At 37.9% G+C, this 18,718-nt stretch overlaps 4 protein-coding genes across 8 annotated transcripts; 2 read left to right on the forward strand and 2 right to left on the reverse strand.

Annotated features, from left to right (window-relative positions):
* Window positions 1-67: 67 nt before the first annotated feature.
* On the reverse strand, window positions 68-1,283 carry Mkp (MAP kinase-specific phosphatase). Its single transcript, XM_028182350.2, has one exon. The coding sequence runs from the start codon at window positions 1,281-1,283 to the stop codon at window positions 705-707; it is 579 nt and encodes a 192-aa protein (XP_028038151.2). The 3' UTR covers window positions 68-704.
* Window positions 68-6,959, reverse strand: LOC114248913 (tRNA pseudouridine synthase-like 1). 5 transcript variants are annotated; one of them, XM_028182347.2, is made up of 6 exons: window positions 6,837-6,959; window positions 6,179-6,307; window positions 4,052-4,261; window positions 2,883-2,978; window positions 2,327-2,567; window positions 68-1,675 (listed from the first exon to the last, which is right to left on the reverse strand). In XM_028182347.2, the coding sequence occupies exons 2-6, from the start codon at window positions 6,241-6,243 to the stop codon at window positions 1,454-1,456; spliced, it is 834 nt and encodes a 277-aa protein (XP_028038148.2). In that variant the 5' UTR covers window positions 6,244-6,307; window positions 6,837-6,959; the 3' UTR covers window positions 68-1,453. The 5 variants fall into 5 exon arrangements, with proteins under 5 accessions (XP_028038148.2, XP_089586834.1, XP_028038149.2 ...); XM_089730708.1 differs by lacking the exon at window positions 6,837-6,959 and adding an exon at window positions 6,390-6,612; XM_028182348.2 differs by lacking the exon at window positions 6,837-6,959 and adding an exon at window positions 6,412-6,610.
* On the forward strand, window positions 6,893-10,326 carry loj (p24 family member logjam). Its single transcript, XM_028182349.2, has 5 exons — window positions 6,893-7,157; window positions 7,734-7,848; window positions 8,096-8,244; window positions 8,726-8,844; window positions 9,553-10,326. Exons 1-5 carry the CDS (start codon window positions 6,900-6,902, stop codon window positions 9,659-9,661), a joined length of 750 nt encoding a protein of 249 aa, XP_028038150.1. The 5' UTR covers window positions 6,893-6,899; the 3' UTR covers window positions 9,662-10,326.
* A 3,685-nt stretch (window positions 10,327-14,011) lies between these two features.
* On the forward strand, window positions 14,012-17,568 carry LOC114248931 (esterase FE4-like). The gene is made up of 3 exons (XM_089730717.1): window positions 14,012-14,220; window positions 15,596-16,839; window positions 17,312-17,568. The coding sequence occupies exons 1-3, from the start codon at window positions 14,044-14,046 to the stop codon at window positions 17,490-17,492; spliced, it is 1,602 nt and encodes a 533-aa protein (XP_089586843.1). The 5' UTR covers window positions 14,012-14,043; the 3' UTR covers window positions 17,493-17,568.
* Window positions 17,569-18,718: the final 1,150 nt, after the last annotated feature.

An 18,718-nucleotide genomic window follows, 5' to 3' on the forward strand; every position in this document is an offset into this window, starting at 1 on the left:
CATTTGTTTGTAATTGAAGTTTTAATCATTAAAACTAAACTTTAAAAACCTAAAAAACTAAACAACCTTTAAGAATAACAATGTTTATTTTCTATAACTCAATTGCACTAATTTTTTGTTGATGATTATTTGATTTTTTATAAACTCATCTTAATACAATAAATACAATGGCGTTTGAACTAAACTATTATTTATTATATACAATTCTTTGACTACAAGGCAAGCTTGTGTCTTACCTTATTATTTTATTTTTTATTTATTTTATTTTAGTTTATGTAAAACTTTTTGGGTTCAATGATAATTTTAAAAACCTAAATAATCAAAGTTATTTTTAAATATTTTTTACTTTTCAAATTATATTAATCAACAATTTTATTTTTTCATAGTATGACAGATATATTGAAATTAGGCTGCAAATGTCTTTGGAAAGGGTTAAAAGAGTATAAAATAAACACATATATAATGTTACTACACAATTAAAGTTGAACTAAATTATTCTGATTTTTTTGTTTAGTGTAACTATGAAATGTTACAAAACATTAAAAATACTCGTAACGCCAAAAATATCTCCTGGTCTAACCATAATACATTTTCTACTACTTGAAATAAAGAAGGAAAAGCGTAACAATTAACATAATTATAAATTAATCAATTAAGCCATTATTTGGATACACCCAATATGTTTAACACGGGTAAGTCTATGGTTAAATCAATTCACCAGGTTTCAATTGCTCCAATTGCTTCCTAAACCCATCGTTTGGTCTTACAGCTGGTCTTTTCGTCTTCACGAGTTTGTGCGCTTCGTCGAAACTCATATTCTCATATTGCATCAGATATCCTATAGCCACAGTCGAAGTCCTAGACACACCCGCATTACAATGCACAAGAACATTCTGTTTCGAGAGCACGCAGTCACGCAGATACGGCAGACTCTTCCCGAGTAAAGGTCTCACATCGATTTCCGGTAAATCGAGACAATCGATATATTTATAATCGATCTTCAGTGGTACTTTGACGCCTAAACTTAACACGTGCCTGATGTCGTGCTGCACTAGCACGTTCTCGGCCGTGCAATCCTGCGACCCTACGTATAGATGTTCTGTGATCAACGCGGGCGTATTGTCAGGTTTATTGTCTACGACAAAACCGTACGCGTTGGGGCTGAGGACAATTTTCTCGTTGGTTTTGCTTTCTATATACCTTTGTCCGTCGGCATTTGTTACAATCGTATCTGTTCCTTTCAGTTTAACTTTTTGCTTCTGTAACTGGTCCGCGAAGCTCATGTTGATTTTAAATAAAAACGTGTTTATCAAACGATTCGATTGGTTCACTTATTTATTAAATATATACAGCGTGTTGTTTTACTATCCTCTCTGTTTTATTCTACTGATTAATATAACAGTTCAATCAAATGCTACTACTGTAAGGATCAGTAGGAGTTCTCGCACACATATTATGATTCAACGAGTGTTTCACTTTCAACAGCAGTATTGGGGTCGTAAAACAGGTCTTTAGGATCGTATTCCACTTCGCAAAGATATAGACCGTCCGAAGGGCAGTTCTGTATGAAAGAATGCCACGAGTGCTTCGATGGTATCTGGAGCATAACCTTGACGTCGTCAGGCTGGAGTTTGCCGATGGCTACTGATATCAGAGTGCCTACCATACGCCGAATCTGAAATGTACAATTTTAAAATCTTGTAATAGGGTTGTGGCGGGTAGTTATGTATGGGTAGGTAGGTTATGTTAACCCTCAGACACAGCCCACTGAGTTTCTCGCCGGATCTTCTCAGTGGGTCGCGTTTCCGATCCGGTGGTAGATTCTGCGAAGCACGACTCTTACTAGGGTTCGTGTTAGCAACGTCGTCGGTTTGAGCCCCGTGAGCTCACCTAACGAAACTGGAATAGTCTCTTAGGCTAGCGAAAGGAAAGCCTGAGACCTGTTTAGAGATATAAATTTAACATTTTCCAACTTATATCCGACGAAGTCATATCTACAACCTATTTGTAAGTTGATTATTTCTTGTTGTTTGATGTTGCTTTTAAAAATAATATTACGTCCAAGTGCTTGGCAACACTGAGAACCTTTAATAGATTTTTTTATATTTTTTTATTGCTTACATGTGTGGACGAGTTCACAGCAAAATAAATGCGCCACCCACCTTGAGATATAAATTCTAAGGTCTCAGTATAGTTACAACGGCTGCCCCACCCTTCAAACCGAAACGCATTACTGCTTCACGGCGGAAATAGGCAGGGCGGTTGTACCTATCCGCGCGGACTCACAAGAGGTCCAACCACCAGTAAATTATATTTCGATCCTCACCTGATTATGTACAAAAGCGCGTCCGTGGAATTCGATATCCCAATAATCGAATGCACTCCCCCTGCTCTCCGTGTGCGCAGTCACAACGGGTTTACCCGCCCTTATTGTTACGCTCTTCAACTCTCTGCGGTTGTGTTTGTGTTGGAGTAGTTTGTCGAATCTCTTGAACGTCGAGAAGTCGTGGTAGCCTTCTAAATGTTTAGCTCCTTCTTTGAATTTTTCTATGTCGAATTCTGCTAATCTAAAGAAAAAATATTTTTGTAAAATATTGTTACTTGGCAGTGTTTAATTTACAAACGCTGTCATGTGTTATTAATATATTTGCCAAAACGCACATGTTTTTCAGAGTGTACTGATGAGGATCACAGTTTATCAAGTACCAAGGAGTTATAAGGGTCTATAAAAATGACAGTTTGAACTAGACGTTTTTTCCCCCAGATTCAAGGCGTGTGATGGTACTCTGGATCATCGCCTAACCAACAAAAACTAAAACTTAAAAAAATCTAAGGAGTTACAAGTAGCCATAGACAATTGCCGTCATGACAGTACTTTTTACCTGATGAAGTGGCACCGTTTCCATTCTTCCACTGGTATGAAAGATGCTATAGAGACATTCTCTGGTATCACTACATCTTTTTTTAGCACTGCTAGTCTGAAATGTAATTATTAAATAAACCTACTGATGATGTTCACATTGGCCATGTCAGCTTACATCATCATCGATCATCAAAATAACTTATATCTGTGAATGAAATCATGAATGTGAAATCCCGAATGATTTGATGATATATTATCTTTTATTTAAGGGACTAAGCTAATTGACTGCCTAACATCTCAATTACACCCCCACTACATTTGTAGTCTCCGAAGACCCGGGTTAGCAGGGAACCAGGGATTGTGGGCCTAACTCTACGAACCCTAGGAATCTATTGTGTTAAGCTCCAAATCAGCAGTTTCCTGCTAGCTTTGGTCTTCAGAGTTTATAAATGCAATAAAATATGGCGAATAGATATTTTGAAATGAAAATTTCCGACAAGTCGTCGTAGCCTAAAGGATAGGACGTCCGATGCATTCGTATCTAGCGATGCACCGGTGTTCGAATCCCGTAGGCGGGTACCAATTTTACTAATGAAATACGTACTTAACAAATGTTCACGATTGACTTCCACGGTGGAGGAATAACATCGTGTAAAAAAATCAAACTCGCAAAATTATAATTTGCGTAATTACTGATGGTAGGACCTCTTGTGAGTCCGGACGGGTAGGTACCACCGCCTTGCCTATTTCTGCCGTGAAGCAGTAATGCGTTTCGGTTTGAAGGGTTGGGCAGCCGTTGTAACTATACTGAGAATCTCAAGGTGGGTGGCGCATTTACGTTGTAGGGCTCCAGTAACCACTTAACATCAGGTTGCTGTGAGCTCGTCCACTCATCTAACCAATAAATAAATAAAATTAATTATTCATCTGGTAATTTTTGGAAATCTGATTGTTTTTATCTGTAAATCTCTTTAATGCAAGTATTGAGGAGCAACAAAATATAACATGCAATATGCATATAACATGTAACTTGCTGTGTTGATTTTGGTTGGAAATAAAACCTCTTTTTTTAATTTTATTAAAAAAAAATTGAAAACATTCAGATGCAATAAACTGATTGATGGTGGTTATAATTATGCACACATATGTTGTTGTTGTATAGGTTAAATACTTAAATAATTTTCATACCTATATAAGTATCTCCTGGAAGTGGCATTGAACCTTGCATTAAAATTATCTGACACCCTGAGGCACTGCTTCACAATTATACCTATGTTGTTGACAAAGAAATACCTATTCATAAGGTATGAAATATTGTTTGCATCATATATCTGTGTACCATATCTTTCCAGATCAAAATGTGCACTTGATTTCAATGCATGGACTCCTCCATCTGTTCTGTAACAAGGTGATTTTAAAGAAACACCACATACAGTACAGATCTTTATTCAGGTATGAGCAAGTTTAGGGTGGTGACACTCGTAATGTTCATTTACTGGAGTCTTGAAGCACACAGGGGAAAGTACCATCACCCTTCCTATTACTGCTATGAAGCAATAATGCGTTTTGATTTAAAATGTGGGACAGCCATTGCACTATAAAACTGAGACTTAGAACTCATGTCAGTTGGTTGAAGGCATTAACATTGATGTCTATGGGCTCTGGTAACCACCATGTGGGCCTTGAAATGGTTCATCAATTTAAGTAAAAACAAAAAAAATGCATATTAATATTTTCACTTATTTGTCTTCGTTTTTTTTATTTTTTTATTGCTTATATGGGTGGACGAGCCCACCTGGTGTTAAGTGGTTACTGGAGCCCATAGACATCTACAACGGAAATAGGCGGGGTGGTGGTACCTACCCATGCGGACTCACAAGTGGTCCTACCACCAGTAATTACGCAAATTATAATTTTGCGGGTTTGGTTTTTATTACACGATGTTATTCCTTCACCGTGGAGGTCAATCGTGAATATTTGTTGAGTACGTATTTCTTTAGAAAAATTGGTATCAGCCTGCGGAATTCGAACACCGTTGCATCGCTTCAACACGAATGCACCGGACGACTTATTCTTGAGGCTACGACGACTTCAAACCCCTGGTGTTAAGTGGTTACTGGAGTCCATAGACATCTACAACGTAAATGCGCCACCCACCTTGAGATATAGTTCTAAGGTCTCAGTATAGTTACAACGGCTACTCCACCCTTCAAACCGAAATGCATTGCTGCTTCACAGTAGAAATAGGTGTGGCCGTGGTACCTACCCGTGCGGACTCATAAGAGGTCCTACCACCATTGCATTCCACAATACTATGCCAAAGTGTATATTATGTTTCAAATATCATTATCCGTCCCGTAATGCATCATAACGTAAAGTCCTTTACCTTCTTCATTAAAACTCTAATAGTCTATCCAATGAGTAGGGTACTTTTTTGAGTTTTTGTCTGTATAGTCTGTTATTGTGATAATAAGTCCCATTTATTAGAGGTTTTTTATCATATCTTGATGCTACAATGATACTTCAACTTATATTGAGCTACATCGGTAACCTTGGTCTATGGCAGTTTTCATTACTTCTAATTTTATCTATGAGAAAAATTCCAAATGTAGACTTTACCTATGGACGGGTGGTTTCCTATAGTGACTTTAGTGTTGGATCAAGATATATTACTTACATTTATACTGGGCGTTCCCAAAGGTAATGATAACTTGGTATCGGATGAAAGACCCTCTTATGATGTGCCAGTAATGAAAATTAACATTATACACAGAGTGGTATTCAAGCACCAACCATTTTATTGATAAACTAAAAATTCTTATCCCGAAATTTCCTACATAATAACTAGTTTTTAATGTTTGTAAATTTTATTACTGTTTTGTCCTTGTAAAAGGCCAGGTGCTGCCAAAACAAACAAGTCGGAAGCATATAGACGCTTGAAAGGTAAACGTGACTAAGCGACAATAACTGCTTTATACATAAATGATAGGCAATAACCATATTCAATGCGCAAAAAAAATATATTTCTAGGTCTATTAAAATCATTTCAATCCTACAGCTAGATTCGTTCAAATAGAATTTTTTTCAGGTATTTTAACTTTAAATTAGTCTACTGTAAAGTTCACGCATTGTCACTTAGTCACATTTGGCTTTCAAGCGTCGATATGTATTTTTAGAAAAAAATAAGTGAATCTCATCAATAAAATGTATTGTAAATTTACTATCATTTAACTAAATTACGCATACTAAAAACTAATAATGAGCCAAGCAGGCAAGTTTTATTTTAGGTTTCAGTAGTCACCGCATTTAGCTTACCGGCTAGACAAAGTAACGTTAGGATAATTCAAGGAGCGTAGTTTCAGAAGTGATAATTCCATCATACCCTGCACGCTTTCAGGGTCTGGTAGATTTCTGTTCTCCTTGAGCCAAATTTTTTCTGAAGACCTGTAATTTTTTTATACATTTATATTACGATCAGTTGTATTTATTTCTAGCTACCGATATGTTTAATGCAGATATTGTTTACTTTCCGCACCTAAACCCAGTACCTATGTAGGAGAAAAATGTTAAATAGCGTGCTTTCATTGTATTATGAATTTTCAACAGAATTTCCTAGTTTTCCTTCACAAATTTGTATATTGTAATCAATTAAACAATAGTAGCAATAATTCTTGTCTATATCATACAAACAAGAAATCTATTATCTGTCTGATTTGAGTTAGGTTAAATGTCACTGTATAAAAAGTTGATTTTGCAAATGTCAAAGAGAATTTTTAGTAGGTAGGTATGTCAATAACTTATTCAGACCGAACTACCCTACCTCATATTTATCTATGGAACTACCTACTATGAACAGGCTATATTTACTATTTCAGGAGAAAGCATTTTATTGTTAATAACAGATGAACGCTTTAAAAATAAGAATAAAAATATTAAAATAATAAATGATAAGTATTATTTAACAATTAGATACCATTTTACGAATGATTCTAATTTCTTTTTCTCGGAATGCTTCTTTTGAACCTTTTACTTTCACATGCTATCTGCCTCTCTGTCACACACGTCATATTTAAATAAAAACATGGCATTCAGGACGTGGCATTTGTCTACAGTGATAACATTATTATTTATTGTTTTATCACACGAAGGCGATGGTTTATCATCGTCAGCAGCACCATGGTACGAAAATCTACCTGCCGTTACCATGGATTACAAAGTCCACCTCGATGCTGGGAAGGAAGATTGTTACTTTCAATATGTTCAACCCGGTGCCACTTTCTACGCCAGTTATCAGGTAAATTAATATAGAAATATTTTACAGTCGTCTAGTCGTTCTGAGCATACGCGTAATACACTTAATTTATTTATTTTATTTTTAAATAATCAAACAGAAGACGGATTAAGTCAAACAGCTGTTTCCAATGTTTTGATGGAATATTTATTTATTTAGCTAGTTAATATACAAATATATTTAACTAGAAGTAAAAATGTAAATTCTGTTGAAATTAGTTGTCTGATTGCAAGACTTTTTATTCAATTTCCTTTTTATTACATTTTTGAACAACCTCGCGCTCGCCTGGGGATAAGTGGTTATCGTAGGAAACGAGTAATGAGTATTACAACGTGTATGCAGCTACTCCCCTTGGCACATGAGGTCGATGTCTCAAAACTACTGTATAACAGCTGTAATGGTACAGACTTGAATACAATAATGTTTTGTGGCAGAAATAGGCAACATAATAGGTAAATTAGGTAATAGTAGTAGTAATAATATGTAAGGCATAACTGTGTAATGCATACAGTGAGCTATGAGTAAAAATAAGAATTTATGTCAAAAAGGTAAATAAAAGTTAATTAAAAATAATTTTAGGTGTTGAAAGGAGGTGACGGCATGTGCGGGTTCGCTGTCCGTCATCCAAATGGCAAAATAGTTCATCCATATGAATGGAGACAAAGTGCAGAGTATGCTGATCAATCATCATCAGGTAAAATCTGAATTCTGATATATTTTAATTTTATTGTATGTATGAGTTCAGTCCTTCCAGTCTAGACCTCTGACCTTCAACACTAAAATTAATAGAGTGGTTGTCTGAACATTTGAAACTATATTGTAACATATTTAAGGCAGAAATAAGTAAGAAACTGTTTAGTATTTTTTCTTTTTCACATACAATGCGGTTTCTTGACTGGATAATTCGATTTCAATATCAATAAGTGAAATCTTATTTGTAGGCGGCTACTATGCTGTGTGTATTGACAACCAATTCTCAAGGTTTGCTGGAAAATTAGTTAATCTGTACTTATCGGTGATCAGATACGATATGTGGGAGAAGTATGCGAAAGAGGTTGAGGAACTGGACATGAATATCAAAAATTTTACTGTAAGTTATTTTTTATTAATTAGTAGATTTATATTGGTGTAAGTTATTGCATAGGTGTATCATATATATCGAGGCTTGAAAGGCAAACGTGACTAAGCGACAATGCGTGAACTTTACAGTAGACTAATTTAAAGTTTTAAAAATTAATTTAAAATATACCTGAGAAATACCTGAAAAAAAATCTATTTAACGAATATAGCTGTAGGATTGAAATGATTTTAATAGACCTAGAAATATATATTTTTTCGCATTGAATATGGTTATTGCCTATCATTTATGTACAAAGGAGTTATTGTCGCTTAGTCACGTTTGTCTTTCAAGCGTTGATATCCTTGGTAAAGATAAGTTTTTTTAATCAATTAGTTTGCATAATAAGTTTCCACCAGAGAAACCTCTTTCGAACATTATGTGTACTAAACAGCAAAGATATATTTCCTTAAGTTGTGTTAAGTCTCTCTCATAAAAATATAATTTCTTGCAGTCTTCCATTCAGTTTGTGGAGAGGAACATTAATGACATACTGCAGTACCAGTATCACTCGAGGGCGAGAGAATCTCGTGATTACAACCTGCTGTTAGACAACAATATTTATGTACTTAGGTATTTATTTTTTTGTTTTTATAGTGTGTTACGAACAATTGACGTGGCTTGTATTTTATTATGATGTAAATCATTTTGCCACAACCGGAAAACATAAACATATTATATTTTTGCATATGCATCTAATTTTTGGACTAAACAGGTGCGAAGATACCATTTTCGAACTCAATTATGATGAAAATTAGCAACAGCATGTCAGCTGGGTAGCTGATATTTTTGACGCATATGTGTGCGTCAATGACAATGTAGAGAATGATGTCTTTGTAGCAACCGACTCTGGTTCCGCAGAACTATAAGTTCATTTACGTATAGGCTGAAAAGGGTTGGTGAGGTAGTCCTCCCTTCCTCTCAACAAACAAAATTTTGTAGACAGCGGCTTTGCTGCACTCTGGCATTGTTGATATCTATGAGCGATGGGGGCCACTTACCATCGGTTGGTCTTTATGTTCGTTTGCTAACATTACAATAAAAAAAGAATAAGTGAACTAAAGAAAGAACAGGTAGTGGACATGTCTGTATATTACAGAATACTTTTGTAAAAGAGTGGATACTGAGTTTTATTAATTTGCGTATTTATTGTTGTTGTTGACTTTTAATCATTCAATACACTATTCACGCGCCATGAACTTCCTCAGCAGACATCTCAGACTATAAGTAACAGGACTGTCTAAACAGTAAGGGCATATTAATAACGAGGTTTTTTTACAGGTGGTCAATAATACAAATCATAGCAGTGACGGCAACCGGCACTCTTCAGGTTTACTTTTTAAGAAAGCTATTTGAAGTTAAAGACAACTCTTCAAAGACTCGGATATGATTTTATTTATTTTAAAGTGTTTCCTTTTCTATATTTCTTGACTGACTCTTATCATTCCAAACGACGTTGAAGTATTAATATTTTTCAACTGGTCAATACTCTGTTTTTATTTTTATTTTTTTCTGCTGGCAACATTATCCTAAATGGTGTTACGCAAGCTACTAGAATTTTATTAAGGTTATACTCAGCTAGTTTTTAAAATGGAAATGTTCTTTATGAATATGTAGTACATACATACAGTATCAATTTTTTTTATTAATTAAGTGGCATTACTATTTCAGTTAAAATTCAAATTTCTAAATGGGAATAAAACCTTTCTTTTATGTTAATAGCTCTCAATTGTTCTTCTTTCTTTCTATTAGACATGCAATATGGCTTAATTTTAATGTTTATCAGGAAAACATTTGTTAGGCATTCTTTTCTAATGACTGTCAATCAAATTGTTTTTTTGTTTGTTTTTTTTGTAGTTTTATTTTTTCATTTATTTTATTTTGGATTTTTATTTATTTTTGTGATCTGATTAGATGAATAATTTTTAATGTTTGCATTTTTTACTTTTATTGTAAAATATATTTTTGATACGTATACAAAACTACATTAAAATGAATTTACCTGTTGATTGTATTGTGACCAATGTAATTTATGAAATATAAATATTTTTCTGATCAGTTGTTTCGTTGTCAAAAAAGTGAGCTTTTTGTTGTTGCTCCTGGTGGTGACGAGAATATCTGGTGGTTAGTGACGTACAGTCGTACCGTCTCTTATGGACAAGGGCAATGGCAGGGGCGTAGTCGGACCGCTGGCTACGGTCAAACCTGTCGAAATTTGGTACTGTCCGTGATGTACATTGCTATTGGTACAAAAGGATCAATTATAAATGATAAAATATCAGGCGGTACTACTCGTATGTGCGAATGATTAAATGCTCCTCGTAATTTTTTTTTATTGCTTAGATGGATGGACGACCTCACAGCCCACCTGGTGTTAAGTGGTTACTGGAGCCCATAGACATCTACAGCGCCACCCACCTCGAGATATAAGTTCTAAGATCTCAGTATAGTTACAACGGCTACCCCACCCTTCGAACCGAAACGCATTACTGCTTCACGACGGAAATAGGCGGGGTGGAGGTACCTACCCGTGCGGACTCCCAAGAGGTCCTACCACCCGTGATTACCAATGGTTTAAAGAAAATGTCACATATACATTGTTACGCGCTGGGGTTTGCGATGAATAATAAGGAACTTGCCTAAATACAATTTAAAACTCTTTGATAACGGCGCGTAAGGTAAACTTCAATGTTGTTTCGATATCTGTTTTTTGCCATTTGACGACGGATGGCGGTACTCCTACCGACGTGACAATTCTTGATGTGAAAATTTCTATAGCCGCATTAGGCACTTTTTGGTAGGGGAAAATCTTATGGGTTCGCGTAACTACATGCTAATGTTACGTACGTACACACTTATACACCTTTGCAGACTTCAAGAGACCGTTAGTTCTTTTTGTAAGCAAAGGAATATAAAATATTGACGTTGGACCATATTCTGATGTCGACTAATATCAACTTAATAACGGTAGGCAGCGGCTTGGCTCTGCCCCTGGCATTGCTGATGTCCATGAGCGACGGTGACCACTTACCATCAGGTGGGCCGTATGCTCGTCTGCCTACAATGGCAATAAAAAAAAACATACAACATATCAACATCTAACTAAACTAATAACATTAAAGACCACGAAAACTGTAACGATTTCAATACTTTGGAAATATTTAAATTGGAGATAGGTAAACGTGACTAAGCCGTAAATTTTTCTTTAACTATGTCAACGACCCGCAAAGTCTTCATTTCGAAAATACGGTGCGATTTGATAACCCTCTCATTGTGGCCGCCGGAAACTAAATACCCGAGTCTGCGGGTAAACAGCCGCCGTCACCCAAAACTTCTGACCCTCTCGGCCAAATTGCTAATGAAATACGTACTTAACAAATGTTCATGATTGACTTCCACGGTGAAGGAATAACATAGTGTAATAAAAATGAATCTCTGGTGGTAGGACCTCTTGTGAGTCCGCACGGGTAGGTACCACCGCCCCGCCTATTTCTGCCGTGAAGCAGTAATGCGTTTCGGTTTGAAGGGCGGGGCAGCCGTTGTAACTATACTGAGACCTTAGAACTTATAACTCAAGGTGTGTGGCGCATTTACGTTGTAGATGTCTATGGGTTCCAGTAACCACTTAACACCAGGTGGGCTGTGAGCTCGTCCACCCATCTAAGCAATAAAAAAGAAAAATCCACTATCCGTACTTTTAGGCATTCCAAGCACCGGTCACCATACTCGTCGGACCCTTTCAGTGGTTCGTGTTTTCGATCCAGTTGTAAATTCTGCGAAACATTGCCCTTGCTAGAAGCTAGTGTTAGCAAATTCGCCAGGCTGAGCCCCGAGAGCTTCCTACACGTTCGGTAACGCCGGTATCGATATGTGGTTTGTTATTTACTCTCTATTAGGTGGAAATTTGCACTTTAATATGAATAAGTCAAACACACTATTTTATAAACACTTACAATGTTTTAGTAGTGTACAGTATTATAATGTTAACAGGCAACGGAGAAAACTAAGCTAGGCACTATCTGATACTATGTAATTATATTTCTAATATATAAAATTCTCGTGTCACGGTGTGCGTGATTGAACTCCTCCGAAACGGCTCGACCGATTTTCGTGAATCATAGCGTGCATATCGGCCAGGCAGGAGAATCGGACATCTATTTTTCATCCCCCTAAATGTTAAGGGTGGTCCTAAATTTTTTATTTTATTTTTTAGACATAATTTTTTTTTTATTTCTTTATGATACAGCATACAAAAATACATACAACTCTAAATTTTCACCCCTCTACGATCAACCTTTATTTTTTATTTGTTAATTAAAAACTTTATTTTTTTTTGCAAGAATTTTGTTTTTATTTTGTCATGACTTAGAATAAAAAAAATCATATTACTCTCAATTTTCACTCTTATACGATCAACCCCTATTTTTCCATCCCGATTTTTATTTTTTTTGTGCTATGCACAGATCCGAAATAAGGTTGCAAGATGGCAATCAAATATTATAATTGTAGTACGATAAATTCTTATTCAGAGTTTATAATTTCAAGTTCCTTTAATTATGCTTTTTTTTTTTTCAATTTTATCTCCCGCCCTTCAGGTGGATTCGAGAATGGTTTAGATTTACAAATCAGCCCGGCAGATGGCGCTGCAGTCGATATTTAGGTTAATTATCTTTCCTAGCAATAATTTATAGGGCAAAACAACGTTTGCCGGGCCAGCTAGTTACCTATATTAGGAAGATATTGTTATATTAAACTTTAAATCGGCGCGCGAATCTTATCGACTGACATCTAGTGACGTCTGCGTATTCGGAAATTCCGATTGCTCCCGAAGACGCCCGAGTGCGACGTGCTTTACCAGTGTTGCACGCTACTGATATGATATGGGTGGTTGCGGTGGTGATAAGTCTCAGAGGCGTCTGCGTAATTTGCCTAACACTGGTAGAAGGTTGTTAGGGCGGTAGCTCGCGGGTTCGTTTTTAAGGTTCGTTAAGAAAGATGCAGTTCGTCATAGTTTCATATAAATTGGAAACCAACATGATTATTAGTTGAGTGGGTAAAATTAAAAAAACCAGGTTATGGTTTATATGATGAAAATTACAGGTCACCATCGGATGTTATTTAAAACGCTATTGACACAGCATTCTGAAAAAATAATATTTAGATTATTTATTTGAGATGTATTATGCAATTACTGACGAAACGTTACTCGCTGCATCGGTAGCATAAGGAACGAGTGGAGGGATAGGACAGGATCTGACAAGCCGGGTGACTCTCTAGCCCAGGGGCTCTCAATCTTTAGGGCTGCAGCGCCAGTAAAGGGACGTTATATTCCACTTTGGGAAAGGCTACTCTAGCGTGTGACCGAGCGATAAATCAACCTTTCTCTCTCGAGAACCTGCGCACATGTGAGTACACGAGCAGTAATGTATGATGCGGCGGGTTTGCAGTCACATAGAGGATAAGGATCGATCGATTAACGATGATCACATTTGAAGAACTACATATCTGATCATAATGTGTATTGTTTTCATGATTCATGAGGTTTTTGGACAACATGTACTGATTTCAATTAATGACTTTCGAATTCTTATCGATTATGCAGAAAGAATATAGAATAACAGAGATCCTATCGATAAGAGACGATTACGGCTGAGTGACAATGCATATCAGACTTATTTGATTTCACAGAGATTGTCGTTCTGTTATCATTTTGAGATACAGGTCCTATATAAATATCTGACAGCGCCCAAACAGCACATTTCCAGTGCAAGTATGCTGCGATTGGTTGCTCTGTTAGGCTTGTTGTCGGCGGTGGCTGCCCGTTTGAGAATAGACCCGCTTGTTGTTACTCAGCGGGGGCTCATAAGGGGACTTAGGTCCGAAAATGGAAAGTTCTCAAAGTTTTTGGGCATACCGTACGCATTAGTGGATGACAACAATCCTTTCGGGGTGAGTGCGAATATTTTTTTCCTACTTATTAGAGTATCCTCGAGGAGTTATGCTAGATTCACAGAACGAGTAGTTAGGTGAGCTCACGGGGCTCTAACCTGACGACGAAAAACTCAGTGGGCTGTGTCTGTGGGTTAATTTACTTGCCGAACCCTTCGGCAAGGATGATAACTGGTGCTTGAGTACCTAAAAGCACCGTTAGTAGATCGGAAGGACCCGAAATGACACGTGAGTACAAATGAGTGTATTTTGAAGTATCGAGGTCTTAGATACTTATTTTTACCAAAAGTCAAGTCAGTCAAGGAATATTTATAAGTAATTAATTAATGGATGCTATAGATGTGATCCTGTACAAAATTTAATGAATATGTTGGGGTTGATTAGGGGCCATCCATAAAGTACGTCACACGAATTTTAGGACTTTTGAACCCTTCCCCCCCTCCTTGTCACAGGTTGTCACATTTTTATAACCCCCCCCCTCCTGATGTGACGTCACACATTTTTTAAATTTATGTATGTATTTAAAAATAATCGAGAGAAAACAGCTATTTTCATTTTTTACTTATTTTTATTAAATAATAATCTAATAAAATCAACATAAAGTCCAACATTTCATAAAACCGAAAAAACAAACGACTAGTTAGAAAATAATAAACGATTAATTATATTAATTAAAGATAAAAAACTTAATTATCGAGTGTCCATGGACTTTGGATCCACTCTTTTATATCAGCTATTACTGGTAAATCAGGCACTTCATTTTCGTTCTGAATTTGAACGTCAGGAACATCCTTAGTGTCGACATCATTCTCTTCCATCCATAAAGCATCGTCATCATTCATTAAACAGAGAATTTCTCGGGCACGTCTAGCCGCAATTCTTTGAGGACGAATTTTCGCTAAATTATTAATAAATATAGATCAATAAATATATATCAAAAAATTATTAATAAATATAGATCAATAAATATATATCAAAAAATTATTAATAAATATAGATCAAGTTTGTAAATTTTTAAAATTTTTAATTCACATACAAACTTTGCGTTTTAGTATTTTAAATTTTAACATGTGACGTCACAAAAGTATTGACCCCCCCATGCCCCTTGTCACACGATGTCACACTTCGGTGATACCCCCCCTCCCCATTAACGTGTGACGTACTTTATGGATGGCCCCTTATGTTAAGTTTTTGTTTAATTTTATTAAAAACGAAAATCCGTAATTTACGGATTTCTCCAGCGGTTCTAAATTGTTAAGTTTGTTTACCAGCATTCAGGAGAAGAATTCTCATCCTAATAATAAAATAAAACAATCTAACATTATAATGATAATTGTAGTATTCTATCAACATCAAAGGACATTTTACTTTTCAGCCATCAGTAGCACACCCTGGTTTCGAAGAGACATTCGAAGCGTACGATGATTCCGTAGTTTGTCCTCAAGTTACTAAGGGCGTCGGAGTTGGTAGTCTCCAGTGTTTGAACCTGAACGTTTATGTCCCAAACACGGCTACATCGCGCAACAAGCGCCCGGTGTTGGTATGGATCCACGGAGGAGGCTTCACTAGCGGCAGCGGGACAGAGCGGGACTACTCCTTTGACGACCTGGTCCGACATGACGTCATTGTCGTATCGGTCAGCTACCGACTCGGACTCTATGGGTTCTTATGTTTGGACAGTCCTGATTTTCCCGGCAACCAGGGTATGAAGGACCAGGTTCTTGCTTTGAGATGGATTAAGGAAAATATCGAAGCGTTCGGCGGAGATGCCTCTAAAATAACCTTATTCGGAGAGAGCGCTGGCGGCGTCGCTGTCGAGCTACACCTACTGACCGACCAAGATAAACTGTTCAATCAGGTGATCATTCAGAGTGGATCTGCTTTCTTTGCTGGGGGTATTAGGAAACCTAGCAGTCGTGTTCCAATAGAAATAGCGAGCCAGCTGGGATTCGAAACTGACAATTTCTTAGAGGCGGTAAAGTTTCTGACCGGTCAAGACCCCCACCTGGTGGTCGCAGCTAGCGCTTCTCAAAGCTCTACCTTAAGAGGCGGTACACTCAGACCTTGCAGAGAAAACAAATACGACGGAGTTGACAGTTTTCTTTCCGACTTTCCTGAAAATTTAGAGGCTAGAAACATTCCTGCTATTTATGGAGTAACCAATAAAGAATTTCTAACATTACATGCTTATGTGACCCCAGAAGACTACGAGGTGACTGGAATTCGAACTTTTCTGGAACGGGCTTTCAACTTGACCGATAATGATATGGAAGACCACGTGAGACATTTCTACATCGGAGACGAGACGCTGACAGAGGAGTTTTTCGATGAGTTTATAGATTTTGCGTCGGACTATTACTTCAACTACGCCGTCCAGCGGTCAATTAATAAGTCATTGGCCGACGGTAACAAGGAGGTATATTATTACGTGTTCTCGTACGACGGAGGCAGGAATGCCATGAAGGAGTACCTCGGCATAACGGCAGAGGGCGCTGCGCACGCGGACGAGCTCGGCTACCTGCTGGCCGTGGATGCGGTCCCGGGACAACACATTGCCGAGGAGGACCAACTGATCATCGATAGGATCACTACTCTTTGGGCTAATTTTGCTAAATACGGGTACGTTCAGCTAATACGCACATACCTACATATGTACCGATAAACAATTTGAGTAATGGAACTCCAAATGCAATAATTTAGTTCCTTACATTTTCTTTTGTTTTATTACTTATGTGGTTAGACTAGCTCAAGACCTGTCTGAACCCATAGAAACCCATAAACATCTACAACGTACATAAATGCCACCACCCACCTTGAGACATGAGTTAAGGTTTGAGTTTTTACAGTACAACGGCTGCCCCCACTCTTCAGACCGAAACGCACTACTGTTTCACGGTAGAACTGGGCAGGGTGCTGGTACCTACCCGCGCACACATTACCGGATGCTATTCCTTCGAAGTCATTCGTGAACATATGTTTAGAACGTATTGCATTAGAAAAACTGCAGCGTCTTATTCTTTAGGCCACGACGACTTCAACGTTACAGAGATCAATGTGTATAGATGTCGTTTGATGCCTTTCTATGTTCCAGCAACCCCACCCCTGAGCCGACGGACCTGCTGCCGGTCGTGTGGTCGACAGTAGAAGGTAACAAGCGCCCGTATCTGGACATCGACACCGACCTGCAGCTCAGAAGCAGGCCCTTCCACCACCGGATGGCCTTCTGGGATCTCTTCTATAAGCTCTATGGAGAATTGGAACGGAAGAAATAGTAACCGAAATAAACGATGAAGCAGTACGAGATACGGCTTATACGACGACAGGAATATAAACTGACCAAATTGCTTATATGTATTCATGTAAAATCTATATAAATTGAACCTTATGCATTTTAGATGTTTTTCATTTATTATAATTTTAAAAACTAGAGTAACGTGTGTGTGTGAACAATATGAGGGTCTCTCCGGTATCGCCGTCGAAATACCCCACAAAAAGGCACTTCTAGTCAGTGCCATAACTGTCAACAGTACGGGCACTCATTCCGTAACTGGCAAGCGCGCTTCCGATGCGTCAAGTATTTGGCCGCTCACGCCACGGCCATCTGTGCTCGAGACCAGAAAACCGCCTAGCTGCGTCCTGTACCGAGGACAGGGTCACCCCGAAAACTATCGAGGTTGCCCCCGGGCCCCTAAATTGAAACGCCGTGTTGCCCGATAAAACCGCCTTCACCCTCCCGGCCTTGACTCCAAAGCCTCAGAACACTCTGTGCCTGAGGTTAAGTCTGCCTTAGCCCCAGCCCAGCGTGCCCAGCGTCACGGCTTGGGCTAATCCCTTGCCGTACACGAACCCTGTGACCCCCTGTAACTCGCCCCCTCCCCTGCGACTTGTCCTCCGATTGCGTCCGACAATCTCGCTTTAGCGATCGACTTTTTCCAGTCGATCTACTTTGAGTGAGTTAGCGCTTTGGGCGACGCCGCGCCGCCTTCCCTGCACATTACTACATCGCAGCTGTGCCAGAATACGCTGACGTATAGAATAGGTACGCGTCGTTAAATACGCATGTCCTCCTATCACTCCGCCGGTAATCAATGGCGTACATAGATAGAATAAAACTCCTATTCGTAGCGATAGGATTGTTTAAAACTTAAGGTCTAACAAATCAACGTGATCAGGTTTGTGATTTTTGGCGTAACCATCCTATTGAGATTTTTCTAGTACAGGACCGCCATAAGCCCGCGCGTCGTTATCCTAAAATCTATAGCTATGGCATTCATAACATGGTTAGGAATGACAGACTCACCGCTCGCGGTGGTGGTTCCGTGACAGACATGAAAGTCATGGCCAAGGGGCCAGCCAATTCCAAGCCTGTTCGTGTCTTATACAGTAGTTCAATTTCATTTTATTGTACATCTCACATAAAATAGTTTAGAAATGAGTGCTTTAAGACAATCCCTAATGGTTAATTGTTTTATTAAATAGGTTATTTACTTCATCATAA

This window comes from Bombyx mandarina, chromosome 10 (genome assembly GCF_030267445.1).
Source record: "Bombyx mandarina strain Sakado chromosome 10, ASM3026744v2".
Lineage (NCBI taxonomy): Eukaryota > Metazoa > Arthropoda > Insecta > Lepidoptera > Bombycidae > Bombyx > Bombyx mandarina.

Excerpts from the sequence above, each read along its gene's own strand:
- Mkp (XM_028182350.2), bottom strand. The coding sequence starts at position 1,283 with ATGAGCTTCGCGGACCAGTTACAGAAGCAAAAAGTTAAACTGAAAGGA.
- LOC114248913 (XM_089730708.1), bottom strand. The coding sequence starts at position 6,448 with ATGAAAGCACGCTATTTAACATTTTTCTCCTACATAGGTACTGGGTTT. Across the intron at positions 2,979-4,051 it reads TCCAGGAGATACTTATATAG|ACTAGCAGTGCTAAAAAAAG; the intron begins GTATGAAAATTA and ends ATTACATTTCAG. Across the intron at positions 1,676-2,326 it reads GCGCTTTTGTACATAATCAG|ATTCGGCGTATGGTAGGCAC; the intron begins GTGAGGATCGAA and ends TGTACATTTCAG.
- loj (XM_028182349.2), top strand. The coding sequence starts at position 6,900 with ATGCTATCTGCCTCTCTGTCACACACGTCATATTTAAATAAAAACATG. Across the intron at positions 7,849-8,095 it reads TGCTGATCAATCATCATCAG|GCGGCTACTATGCTGTGTGT; the intron begins GTAAAATCTGAA and ends TCTTATTTGTAG. Across the intron at positions 8,845-9,552 it reads AACAATATTTATGTACTTAG|GTGGTCAATAATACAAATCA; the intron begins GTATTTATTTTT and ends GTTTTTTTACAG.
- LOC114248931 (XM_089730717.1), top strand. The coding sequence starts at position 14,044 with ATGCTGCGATTGGTTGCTCTGTTAGGCTTGTTGTCGGCGGTGGCTGCC. Across the intron at positions 14,221-15,595 it reads ATGACAACAATCCTTTCGGG|CCATCAGTAGCACACCCTGG; the intron begins GTGAGTGCGAAT and ends TTTACTTTTCAG. Across the intron at positions 16,840-17,311 it reads GCTAATTTTGCTAAATACGG|CAACCCCACCCCTGAGCCGA; the intron begins GTACGTTCAGCT and ends TCTATGTTCCAG.